This window comes from Triturus cristatus, chromosome 3_2 (assembly GCF_964204655.1).
Source record: "Triturus cristatus chromosome 3_2, aTriCri1.1, whole genome shotgun sequence".
Taxonomy (NCBI): Eukaryota; Metazoa; Chordata; class Amphibia; order Caudata; family Salamandridae; genus Triturus; species Triturus cristatus.
The window spans coordinates 903,652,561-903,666,479 of NC_140584.1; the positions used below are offsets into that span (position 1 = coordinate 903,652,561).

The 13,919-nt window shown below is 44.3% G+C and overlaps 1 protein-coding gene across 1 annotated transcript in view; it reads left to right on the forward strand.

Moving 5' to 3' along the window:
* Window positions 1-13,919, forward strand: part of LOC146858424 (multidrug and toxin extrusion protein 1-like) — a 332,280-nt gene that overhangs the window by 134,868 nt on the left and 183,493 nt on the right. The window contains exon 8 of the mRNA XM_085646918.1: window positions 2,886-2,983. Within this exon, the coding sequence (XP_085503044.1) occupies window positions 2,886-2,983 (98 nt within the window). The remainder of the gene's footprint in view (window positions 1-2,885; window positions 2,984-13,919) is intronic.

A 13,919-nucleotide genomic window follows, 5' to 3' on the forward strand; every position in this document is an offset into this window, starting at 1 on the left:
GTTGGATGCAGTGTGTCTTAGACAATGTCAGCAAGTGGTTATGTTTTTTCATATTCTGTGGGGATGCCCAAATGTCCAAACCCCTTGGGAAGCAGTGGTGTTGTGTATGAGTGAGGTCACAGGGGTGACCATGTCCGTATCAACCAAATGGTGCCTCCTTAATGTCTGGGAAGCCACTGATCTGTCGCGAGTTGAGCAAACGTGGGTCACATTAGGCATTATGGTTGCCAAACGCAATAACGCACAGCTGTTGGAGGCAGAACCCACCCGTCTCTTGGAGACTGGAAGAGAGACATGGATAGATGCATGGTAGCAGAGAAGTCAGTATTGAATACGCTGCCCCTGAAAGTGGGAAAAGATTTGCGGAAAATGGAATATATATAGGGGAAGCCCATGTGTCAACCCGAGATCTAATGCTCGACTTTTCCTGTCACTTCAGGACACGACATGATTCAGGTTTTGGATCTAGAAAGTGCTGTATCACCCACTGTATCTTTTTATGCTATATGACTTTAGTTGTTGATTCTCCTAGCCATGCCTACCAACTGTATGATAATGTGGTACATGTAATGTGGTATACGACTTTATGTTAATAAACCCAAGTTTTAAAAAGGCTAGCATGGGGGCATGGGTGACGGATGTCACTGGGTTGCACTCAGTCTAAGCAGTGGCAATGCTTAATTTGTGAAAAAATAAGCGCCAGAGCCCTCGTCAGGAGGCCACCACAGTTTGCACCACACATTGCCACTGTACTTACACAACTATCGCACTGCTACAAGTGTGACAATTCAAACAGTTTGAGGACGCCAAAGCTCTAGGAATGGCTCTGCAGGCTGGCATTCGTTGCTTTAATGTATATTGATTTAAGAAACAACTGTAGGTTCCGGCAAGTCCCAGTGCCGGTACTGAAGTGCTGGCAACAAGCACTGGAAACCTCTGGTTCAAATTAAGCACTGAGCAGTAGGCGTTTCAGTGCTGTGCAGTTCGTCTGGTTGTTAGTGTCACACTGCGTGCCGTACAGTGCGTTTCCTGGTGACTGGTGCATTGTTTTAACAGGCCAGTGGCGTAACGAAAATTGAAGGGGCCACCCTGCAAGGGAAACACAGGGGCCCCCACTCAGGATTTAATCCGGAGCTGTCGGGCCTGAGTAACTTGCTTAGGGGGCCCCCTGCAGCTCAGGGACCCCAGCACCGCGGGGGCTGCGGGGGCCTGTGTTACTCCCCTGTAACAGGCAGATGAGTGATTGGGTGCACCTGCCTCAGCTGGCCAGGGAAGACACCCACAAGCGCATGCAGGAAAAGAAGGGGTGGCGATAAATTGACTATCATCAGCCAAAGGGAGAGAGGGGTGAGCGTCTTTTTGTCTATTACTCTGTCATCCAGAATCGCGCATATGAGCAGGGCCGCTGAAATTATGTGAATGTGTGACTGCAGAGTTTTTGGCATAGTTATGGATTTGTTGCATTTGCCACATAATCCATCATTTGCTGCATAATCTGTACATTTTACACAAAAATTGTTTTTTGCCAAACGGTTAAAAAGTTGCAAAAATTCAGCATGTTGCCGCACAGTTGAAGAACCTTGGAAAAAATTAGACACCTTTCTGTTGCTTATTGCTATATCTGTTTGTTAATAAGATGCACTCTGCCCAGGCAGTGTTAACAAGTGTAAAAATGTCGAAATAATGAGGTAATACTATTGCAAAATGTGCCATATTATGCCACATAATTTGCCTTTTCCTGCTGCATAATTTTGTCAACCCGACACACAATTCGGTCCTCTCCTGCCGCATAATTCCAGTGCCCTGCATATAAATCACGAGTAACAGCCACTATTGGGCGCCTAGACTCACTAAAGAAGTAAAATAAATGATTCATTGATGTCCTTGATGCATTTGGACCTTATTGCCTAGGACAAAATATATGCTAAAAATGAGTGACCAAGATGAACAGCGGCAAACACCGGGACATATTAAGCACTGCTCAAATCTTCCGTTCATGAGCGTCCTCCTACCCTTACTAATATCACCTCAATTAAAATCAACTAACCATACAGTGAGATCACATAGAATAATACTTAACGTGTGGTTTGAGGAAAGACGTAAAAGTGAGAGCCAACTCTTGGCTATTTAATTTGTCATGGTCTTGTAATTAGACTAATGTGCTCTTTAGTGTGTGCATTGAGTGTTCAGAAATGTTTCCAGTCCAGCTTTCTCTCAGTTTTTCTCTTGGCTTTATACGCAGCCTTTGCCAGAAGTTTTTGAATTTCCGTACCTCATTAAGTTAATATGTCTTTAAGCAAAGTCTGACAATAGAGAGAAAAGGGAAAAATTACTTTGATGGTGCAGGCCCCCTACAATATAGAGATTCTTCCTGCCTGCTTCTCAGTCTCTTTTCGGTTTGAGGGTGAGTCTAAAAGCCTGCATCCTCTTTAATTTCATTTGTCATTGGAGTGACCTTCAGTTTAGAACCCTCCCAGGGGGCCTTCTGCATTGATTAGGGGAGTAACTGTAAGTGTCTGCCAAGGAGACAATGGTGCCATGAACCTGTTGGCCAATACAGTGCACAGAGCAGTGTGAGGATCTTCTGCTGGGCACAAGGCCATGTTATGTGGCTTACTGTAGCTGAAGTAGGTTACAGTGGCAGCATCCATCCCAGGAAAGAGTTCTGAGGTGGGTGCTGCCCTTGTTTTGCTTTTACTTCAGAGGGCACCAAAGAGGTGAAAGTGCACAAAAATCCAGTATTTTCCGGGTTTCTGCTAAAAAGCTAATATTTCCTTAGGTGGTGCTTTATTGTTTTCAAACAGTTTTAATTGAAGACCAGAAACCAAGATATAATTAATAATGACTTTTATCAAAACATTTTCTCTATCATATTTTTGATTTAGGGAATTATCCTGCCTCAGATCTTCACAGCATTAGCAGCGAACATTGTCAACATTGTCATAAACTACGTTTTTCTGTTTGTTCTACACCTAGGAGTTATGTAAGTAGAACCTGTCTATTCTGGTTGGGTTATCAGATGTCCTCACATGGAAGCTTCTGCTTTTGACTGATGTTCACAATAGTTTGTGATATATGCATCCCCGTCTTTGAAACTGGAGGAAGCCGCACCCTCACTTGGGGTTTTTGTTTCTGTGCTTTATGGCAGTTGTTATATTTTTAACTGTGTATCTCGTTCTTCCCTACCTAGTAAAGTGTTTGAACCTAAACACAATTGTGAGGAAAAAAGAGGCTTTTCACCCCAACATATGAAAATGGTGTGGAGGCTTCCATCTTGAATCCCTCTTCCCAGAGCCATGCTGTGATGCTCACTACCAAACTTCCCTGAAATTTCACAAGGAATATATAAGAGTAATTGTTTTGTCCCATTTTTATTTTACTAGCCCTCGAATTGAGAAGGTATGATGTATGTTTGGTGTTACTCATCCCTAACATTTTAACAGTCTCAGAACATGGACCTACGCAACACAGATGACCCAAAAAACAACCACATCTTTCCTTTTCTAGCATCTTTGAGAGCAGTCGGTCTTAAATTGACAAATTTACATTGAAAATGACACTGATATTAGCCTCAGGCATGCGAACATTTAAGGCCAGATGTATCATTCTTTCACGTAGTGCAACGCAGCAAACCACCTCACTGCGCTGCGTGAAAGAGAAAGAGCAGGATTGTGCTGTATTAGCCATTATACGGCACATTCCAGTCCTTTCCTAGCACTGGTGCACTTTTGGCTGCCTAGCGCCTATGCAGGCACTCCTGCATCATGGTGTAAGGGTGCCTGGGCTGGAGGCAGGATTCTTTTGGTGCCGGAAGGGACACCTTTCTACACAAAAACAATCCTGAGAGGGATTTTCCTCTTGCTAGGTGTGCTGCACAATGCAGCACACCTAGAAAGACGAAAGAGCAAGGAGAAATACAGATACTTCTTGTTACGCCTCACCTGAGGAGGCGTAGAATATTTGACACATTCTCAGGTGTACCACTAATGGTAAATCTGAGAATGCACCAAAATGAATGGGTGGATACGTAAGAACACCCATGCTCCACAAATGGGGTGCCTCCTTGCCGTGGAGTTATGCAAGGCATCGATTTGCCCTGCCTTGCTTTACTCTAGATTTATCGCCCCATGCATGCCTTGATACATTTCAATCAGGTTTTGCATCGACCTTGCACCCACTTGCCTGGCACAAGGGCAACGCAAAACCTTGATAAATCTGGACCTTAGTCTCATGAATGCATTTCGTGCACTCTTTGGAAAGGCATTGGAAAATTGGTCATTGCTACTAAGCAGTGTTGTTTAATCCCACTTTGAAGTTGCCATTTCAGCCTGTTCTCTTTTCCAATATGCCGCAGGCAGGTGCTTTACAAATGTACATCTTCAGTAACATTTGGAGAGAACCTATGATCTCCACTTTGCCAGCACTCCCTTTTGAGTAGGCCTTTCCAGCTGACCCGGATTTCACCAGAGTGCTTAATGGGAATTACTTTCAGTAAAAGCACCATAACTTCTTGCGAAGAACATCTGATCGCACCCTTTTAATGTGTTCCTTCAAACCTAACAACTTTAACCATTTGCTGGACAGCACATACTTTAAAAATGCCTCATTTGAAATCACAGTTTTGTTGAGGGAGCTGCTCCTAGTCCCCTGTCCAAGGGCCTTGGATCCTACAGTTATCAGCGGCCCTTCGAGCTCCTTCTTTTGTTTTAAGTTGATGTGAGAAGCCCGAGAGAGATGTTCTTCATCATTACCTTAGTCTTGACGACTTTACATGATCATTCATTGTGGCCATTAGTGTTGCAGATTTTGGGGCCCCTCCAGGTGAAATAATCCAGAAATCAGGCACTCTCTCTTGGTGTAGGGTGCTGCCTACCTTTGCCAGGAGTATGAAGCATGTACAAATAGAGCTACAGTACCACACACAGGTTAGAAGTCCTGGGTGAATAGGACCTTATGTAGGTATGACCAGTCACTCTTTTCACATGTGCACTCCTGTTACAGTTCAGAAAGAAAAGGAGTGTCACACATGGAATGGATAATGCTTGCAATAAATGCCATGGGCACTCTGTAATGTCTCAGAGGGGTTGGTGATGGACGCGTGGATTTTACAGAGATCTTTGTAAGTTTGCTCCATGAAGAGTAGCGTTAATGTCAAACTTAAGTAGGCTCTGGTCTTGGATTGCCCTGTTGATGTCAATACAAAGCCGAACATAACTTTATCCTTTCAGGGTGTTCGGGTTATTTGTTCTGCTGTATGCCACGATACGAACGTAATGAGTTTTACATAGTTTTGCATAGATGCCAGGAAATGAATATCGGCCAATTAGCGCAATCGGCACAACGTGCTGACTGCTAAATTGATTCATTAATGTGACCAGTTAGTTAATCCTTTGGATTGCAGCAGTTGGAGATGTTGTTGCCCTGTATAGTCATCGAGAGCAAACCGGTTATGAAAATATTCCTACCTGTATTAACAGAGTCTGGTGGTTTGAGGTCCCAGGGGAAGTTTAGGTCAAGACAAGTGACTACAGCTGCAACAATGGTTACGTATAAAATGAGGTCCACTGTGCAGGCTTTAGCATTGGTGGTGTCCCCACCCGCCAATTACCTACTTTTTCACAGATTCCCTCACTACCATCCTCCAGTGGTTCCCCTTATATCTCTACAACCCATCTCTAATATTTATTTCATTTCATTTATAGCACTACTGATCCCACTGTCAGGTGTAAAAGTGCTTTCCATCACTCACACGTATTATACAGAGACTGAGAATCATACAACTGTGTAAATCAATGTATAAGAAATGATACATATGATTATGAGGGCTACAAGATGTAGGAGTCGGACCTCATCCATACTAGTAGGAATTGTGGATCTTATTACAATGTCGGTCGGAGGTTATTACGATGTCGGTCGAATTGCCTGAGACGGACACCGTCTTGGACTTGGGACCGACTGAACTGATGTCAGTGGTTCCGACCGCTTGATTACAATGCGACTCAACACTGTTCGGTCTAATTACCACTGTTCTGTATGTGTCACTGCCGTAAACCGGCCGTAATACAGGCTCCTATAGAGAAATGGGTGTGTGTAAAATCCTGCACCCCATGGTGCCTGCCACACAGTGCAGGGTTTTACAGGGAGGTACCCTAGGTACCCCCTAACCACCGACTGTAGACCGCAAAGGCAAGTGGGCCCTGCGAGGTGCTCCTAAAGTCCCTTTACAACAGCCTTTCCATGTCGGAAAGGCCAGCACGGAAAGGCTGTGAGAAACTGACATCGTAATCCCGACGTCTTAAGCGCCGTCCATACGGGATAACAGTGCATTTCTGACCGACAGGAAGACTCTGAGAGCCGGTCGGGACTGAGTTGGAATTACCAGCTGGTTTACATTCTGACCGCCAACACCGTAATCGGTCGGTCGGACCACAAACCGACTGAGTCAGTCGGAAAGCCTGCGACTGAGTTGGTTGGAAAGCCTCCGACAGCAGTCAGAAAGCCCCTGACTAGCGGTCGGAGGCTTTCCGACCAACACCGTAATCAGTCCCTATATGTTAACAGTGCTTGGTGTGGAGAAACACAGACTCAGAATTTAAAATTTGACACAGTGGTTGGGATTGTCTATACTGATAATAATGTATTACTACCCAAAGGAACCCTTTTTTAGCAACCTTAACGAAAGATTGAGATAGCAAAAATTCACTTTTAAACCTGTGCCTTGCAGTTTCCATGCAGCACTTTGATGCTGGTTCATAGCTCACTGTGCTATATTAGGATTGTAACTTATGAAAAGTAACAAAAGCATCTCTGTGACAAACGTAGTAATCTGTTCAGTTATCCAAATTAAATACAAAACTGTTATCTGCATGTTATAAGTTGTGTTTACAGTAGGCACATTATGCCTCTGTGCTACTTTATCATAAGGCAAAACTGTGACTAGACAAACACACATCTCTCCACTAAATACTTTAGCAGCAGAGGAATCTTGCTGTTATTATTATCCCCTGAAAATTGCGGGCACACAAAAATATCTGCCAGCTGTTCTTGTCTCTTCTCTCATACCCGACCTGTTTGCTCTGTACTTCCTCATGGCAAAGCCCAAAAGACATCTCAGTCCTCTATCTAAGCTTGGCTCCCTGTGTGGCTGCCCTGGATTGCATTGCCGTAAAGCCAACAATGACACCATATGATCCAAGTACACAGACAAGTCCTGAAAGCTCAGCTGATGTTGAACCACAGACTTTACTATCAGATATTTTGCAGATGATAAAGCGAGTGATGTTTTTTAACACATAATGTTGATTAATTTTTGACAGAAAAAGAGAGGAAACATCTTACATCAGTAATCATTCGTGTTGTATCCTTTTGATACAGGGTACTCTTATGGTCAATTCTACAGTTTGAAACCTTAGCGTGTGACGTATTTTGATATATCAATTATTGCTGATGATAGAAACGTATAAACAAAACAATATAGTTGAAAAAATTCTCTAGAGAAATCAGTACATTATCACTTTATCTCCCCCAACTCCCACCCCGGATACCCCTCCCACAACTATACCCTCCCAATGAACAATAAAATGTAAACATGGACAGTCCATTCTGCCAGGGCAAGTTCCCTGGTGAATCAAACATAATGATGGTGCAAAAGGTTCTCGGGGGGGACGGGGAAGGGGAAAGAAGGGGGAGGGATGCTCAGAGGGGGGACAGAAAGGAGGAGTAGACCAGATTCACAAGTTATTCCGGGAGGGAGGAGGGAAGGGGAGGGTAGAAGGGAGGGAATTTAAGATTGAGGGGAAGGGAAAGCCACCCCATGTCGATGCCACTACCCATCCAGGTACCAGTAATTGTTAAGTTACTCCAGCTATGGAACAAGGGGTTCCATTGCGTCATCGGCCATTAGCACTTTAAACTGCTCTATTAATTGAGCCCATTCAAGGGAAATCGGCCTTTTCCTCAGGCCTAGGTATTCTTTGCGTCTAAGCGCTTCCTCTTCTGCCACTGTCTATCTAATAACCTCATCCCTCCACTTGCCCTCCCGTGGTAACCTATGAGCTTTCCAACGCTGTTTTATTATCCGTTTGGCGGGTATCAAAGCCAGGCCCGGAAAGCGACGTAATAATTTCGCCTTCTTGGGCAGTGGGAAAAGCCTCAGCAACTATACCTCCATTGTCTCCCATGGGGAACACTCCGTAAATTGGGATAATCCCTGAATGACCTCCGTCCAGAACCTCCCAAATGCAGTACATTACCATAACATGTGAGTAAAATCAATGGGTTGGTGGGAACATCTGGGGCATAGAGCGGATGCCGTTGGATACATCTTCTGAATTTCCAACGGTGTAAGGTAGGCCCTGTGGAATATTAATAATTGTATTGTCTTCAGGCAGAAGTTCCAAGACCCCGCTGGGGATGTTCTAGTGCAGAGGTCCATTCCCTATCTGATAATTCTCTCGTTAGGGCTCCTTCCCATCTCTGTCGGAGCGGTGCAAGTGAAATCTGTAAGTGCTCTCGTAGCCCTCGATATAGCCAGCGAACCAGGTGGCGCTCCACCCCTCACATGCAAGGACTGAAGTAAGTGAAACGTAGGGGTTCCCTCTGGTCTAGTAGCCAGTACTGTCTGACATATTGTGAGACCGATGCATGCATGAGGAACATGGTGTCCGGCACTGCATTAGTTTGCACGAACTCCCCATGGAGCATTAAAGTCCCATCCAAAAATAGGTCGCCTACAGTGGTCGTCCCCGCCTGTATCCAGTCCCGCACCCGAACAGTGGACAGAACGCCTCAGCGGGTGGGCAAGCCATAAAGGGGGATATTGGATTTTGTACTTTCGTATATTTTAGAGCTAGCTTCCAGTAGTGTAATGAAATATATAAGAGATAGGGGGGGTCACGTACCCTGTTGGCCCAGGACACAGCGGTGTATGTAGTGTCCCATTCCGTAAACGCGCAGGGGTAGAACCCACTTCAAATAAGTTACGGCCTGCCAACCAGTACGCTAACCATTGTAGCTGGCCAACAATGCAATAGGCTTTAAAGTCAGGCGCTCCCATTCTGCCAGAAGTGGGTGGAAGTTGCATCTTAGACAGGGCTAGTCTTTGTCTACCCTTTCCCCACAATAGTGCTGTAAGCAAGGTGTCTAGTGCCCAAAATATCCAGGCAGGCACGGCCACAGGAATATTCATGAAGTGGTACAAGAGTCTGGGTAACATAACCATCTTGGAGACTGCTAAGTGGCCCGCTAGTGTCAGTGGCAAGGTGTTCCAAAAAGCCACTTGGGAACGGGGTGAATTTATAGTTCTCACGATATTCCCATCGATGGTATCAGTCGAGGATCTATACATTTGTATCCCAAGGTATTTAAATGTAATGGGTTCTACCCTGAATTGTAAGTTGCCAAACTGCAGGTGAGTCCCCTCGTATGTGTCAGAAAAGGAGTACCCCACTGATTTCATAGCATTAAGGTGGAGGCCGGATATGTCACCGAAGTGCGAGATTACCGAAGCTATGGGGTGCATATCCATGCCAAGATCCTTAAAATACAGCAGCATGTCGTCTGCATAAAGTGAGACTGAATGAGTTACTGCTTGTAGTGGGATGCCAAAGGGGGACATGGTATTATGCAGCTGTTGCGCCAGGGGCTCCAGCACCAGCACAAATACTAGGGGTGACAAGGGGCATCCCTGGCGAGTTCCACGTTTAATATGATATGTAGGTTAAATAGTCGCCCCTGTCTTGGCATGGGCCGTAGGATTCGTATACAACAATTTAATCCATTTACAATATTCAGGGGGTATTCCAAACTTTGTGAGGACTGTGAGCATGTAGGACCAACTCAGTGTGTCGAATGCTTGCCGTATATCTAGAGACAAGCATCCTGCCAGTGGTAGTGCCTCTGTCGCGGCATGCATTAGAGCATGCAACCGACAGATATTAAGAGATGTGCTATGCTTGGGAATTAAACCACATTGGTCCGCATGTACCAAGTTCGGCAACAGGGGAAGTAATCTAGTCACCAGAATTTTACTTCGGATTTTATATTCTTTGTTGAGTATCGACAAAGGTCGATAAGATGTTATGTCCGAGGGGGCCTAAACAGGTTTCAACAGAGAGGTAACTATTGCTTCTCTGGTGGTAAGGGGCAGTGTGCCTTCCGTGAGCGAAGTGACATATAGTTGTAACAGCTTCAGGGCCAATACTTCCACGTAGGCAGAGTAAAATTCAATAGGCAGGACATTCGATTCCAGGGTCTTGTTTTGTGCTAACGCTTTTATCACAACACGGATTTCTGCAATGGTAATTGGAGCCGCTAATAGCTTGGCGGTCGAGTCCGGAACTGTAGAAAGAGTGATTCCCTCCATAAATTTCGTATTCTCATTGGAGATATCGAGGGGAGGAGCCCTGTAAAGAGCTGTATAATGTTCTTGAAAGGACCTATTTATATCAACTTGAGAGGTAACCAGTATATGGAGTGCATTGTATATTGCAAGAGTAGGATTAAGAGTCAATTTGGGTGCAATCAATCGCGCCAGTAGCGTACCAGCTCTCTCTGCTTTGGCATGTGTACGCAATGTGTAAGCCTGGAAGTCAATGGTTCGTAATCGTTCCAATAGTTCAGCATGCTTGTTTCTAACATCCTGCAAGTGCTCCACCTCCGTCTCCTCTGCTTGGGCTGCTGTTTCTAAGGCCTGTAATTTATCTTTTAAGTCACTCAAGACCCTCGTCACCTCTCTTCTGACCCCAACTAAGTGACCCCTAGAGACTCCCCTTATTGTTATCTTAAAGGCCTCCCACTCAATTGATCTGGTCATGGCCGTGCCCTCATTGTCCGCAAAGTATCTTGTAATGGTGTCGGCTAATTTGGCACGATACACCTGGTCTTCCAACGTCAAAGGTTGTAATCGCCACGTGGCTATGGGCGTAGGGACACGTCCCTAATGTATTGTCAGCTCTATAGGGCAGTGGTCAGAGATGGTTTTTCCTAAGAAAGTGCTCTGATGAACAGCAGAAGAGTGGTCCGGCGTACACAGAAAATGATCTAATCGGGTGTGTAGGTTATGCGGGTGGGAGAAGAAGTATTCCCGCATGTCCATATGTTGGGATCACCAAACATCTAAAAGATTCCACCTGTGTGCCCAGCGAGTTAGCGCAGCGGCCTGAGTCACTGCAGCAGTATTTGGCAAGAGGGATGCAAACGGTCCCAATAAACATCAAATACCGCATCAAAATCCCCTCCCAACAACCAAGGGTACTGTACTCATTCGGAAAGTGCCTGAGATAATCGTTATGAAAATTCTTCCTGGTCAATATTTGGAGAATAAATAGAGCCCAGCACTACCTGCTTACCATCCAGTGTCCCCCGAACCCAAACATATGTGGTCATCAATTCAAGACTCAGTTAGAGCAAAGGGGATTTCCGCCTGTACCCATATTGCAGCCCCTCTAGAAAAGGCGGAGTATGCAGTTACATAAAATTGACCTCTCCACCTCCTCTGGAATTTACTCGATTCAGTCGGCATAAGATGTGTCTCTTGAAGACATGCTATTCGGGCCATGCGACGATGAAGTTGGGCAACTATTCTATGTCTCTTTGGGACTGACCCCATCTCCCTAACATTCCAGGATATGACAGTATACAATTTAGCGACCGACATCTCCAGGCCGCAAACAGAAAAATTACCCATCCCCCTCCACCCCCACCCCCCCCCAATCTCCGGAGATCACCATCAAAATATGCGGCAAGAATCAAAACAATACAAACAAAGCCCAATACTGGGTCCAACGATTGACCTTCGCTAGACCAAACTGTGCATAACAAAATTAACATGTTACACTAGAAACTCTGGCTTTCGCTTGTGGGGCAAGCAGGGTGCTCAGTACCCTAGCTTCTGAAGATACTAGACAGGTACATGCTTAGGCCGGGCCAGGCCGACATACTTCCCGTTCAAGACCCCCTACATGGACGCATAGTAGTAAAGCTTTAAACATTTCGTAATAGAGGCCGCTTAGGTATTCATCAATGTGCAACATAGTTCAGATATGAAAGTGGATATGTGTATTAAACAACAGTGTTCTGTGCAATACTTTACGAGTTCATCCCAACGGGTCATTGCTATGCTGTGTAGATTCAGATGGGAACAATGCCACACTACCCTCAAACTCAGAGTCCGTGCGTGCTTCAACGGAAGGGCTGGTACTAATTGACGGCCTTGGAACACGCAAAGTGTCAGCAGTGCGAAGGGCCTCTTGTCTGCCCGCTAGTACCTGCTGTTGAGGCTGAGAAAAGGTTTCTGTGTTTTGCATGATCATGCCCTTACTGTGAGGACAGGGGACTCGTCGAGGGTACGGTTGCGTGGAGTCCAGGAGCCTTTCCGTTACCACGTCGGGGAAATGCCAGTCTAGCCATTCAAAGAACATTGAATGCTGGTTATGGTTAATCTTGAGCTTAGCCGGGAAAAGTAATACAAATGTCAATCCCGCTGCCCAAACTCTGGCCTTGACGTCCATAAAGAAAAAGCGCTTCTGTTGAACTGCCAATGTGTAGTCCGGAAATATAGAAACTCTGCATTCTCAACCTGTAACGGGCCATGGTCCCTTGCAGCCTGTAACACGTGGTCCCGATGGTTCCATGATGGAATATCGTTAACATAAATATCGTCAGAAATAAATATCGTCACTAAAATATCGCTTACATTAATATCGTCATCCTATACTTAAACAAGGATTCACACAAATATCGATTTTTTTTTTATCGACAACCCTAATATCGTTCACACTAATATCGACAACATAAATATCGACTACTACATGATCGACTTTATTTTAAATAACATGACCTTAGACATATATATCGACTACACTAACATCGACGACCTATCTGCTTATAGAAATATACAAAAAATATTGTCTTTTTATTACCAACTCGATATGCACTATTCTTTTATTTTACACACTTTTTTAAACTATTTTACTTTACAAAACTATTCACACATATAATTATTTAACGGTTTTCTAATTCAAAATAACGTTCTCGACCAATGATTTTGAAATTTCACTAATTGAACCAATCAAAAGCTACCATTAATTAACTCACTAATAGAAAAACAATTATACACTTAACGTAATTTACCATTTTTGGGCCAAACTTGGAGAAAAACGGTTACCTTGCTGAGAGAAGAAAATACAAACCTACGACTACAACTACAAAACGTCATACTACACTTGAAGTAAGTAAAATCCCATTGCTTTTTTCATTCGAACTTAGCATAAAGTAGATAAACTCCCTAAATTAAAAAGTGTTCTTCTTTAGAGTGAAAAAAAAACATGTTGAACTTATCAACAACGACCAGAAACTTACATGTAAAAACATTTATTAACTACCTTATCCATGTCTACTTAGATAGCTGACTAAAATTATTTAAACTTGCTAAGTAAATGTACAATTTACTTCATATATTAACAACTACTATCATCCAAATACTATAAGTAACACAATGATTAGAAAAAAAAAATGAATGCTGCGCTAGGTTGCTGTCCAGTAGCACAGGCGCAAAGGAGGATAGTTCAGTTAATCCATGAATGTATAGGCAGCATACGTGGCAACTGCTTCCAACAAAAAATCGTTTGCAGGGCCACTAAAAGTCTCAGCCATCCAATTAATTAAAGAAAAGGAACATACGTGTTCTTCAACCATCGGAGCCTCTAGCACAATCAGAGGGCAACCGGAATGTTCCTCTAAATAGCTCATAGCCAAGAAGTCGTAGGCAGCCGTTGATATGTCCCAATTACCCAGGATACCATGCGCCGCACCACAAGCCATAATCCGGACACCAGAACAGGCCAACTCGTGAGACACTAAGGGCCTCATCAGTCGATCGAAATCCGGCACCGGAGACACCGTGTTGGTCAAGCACAAAT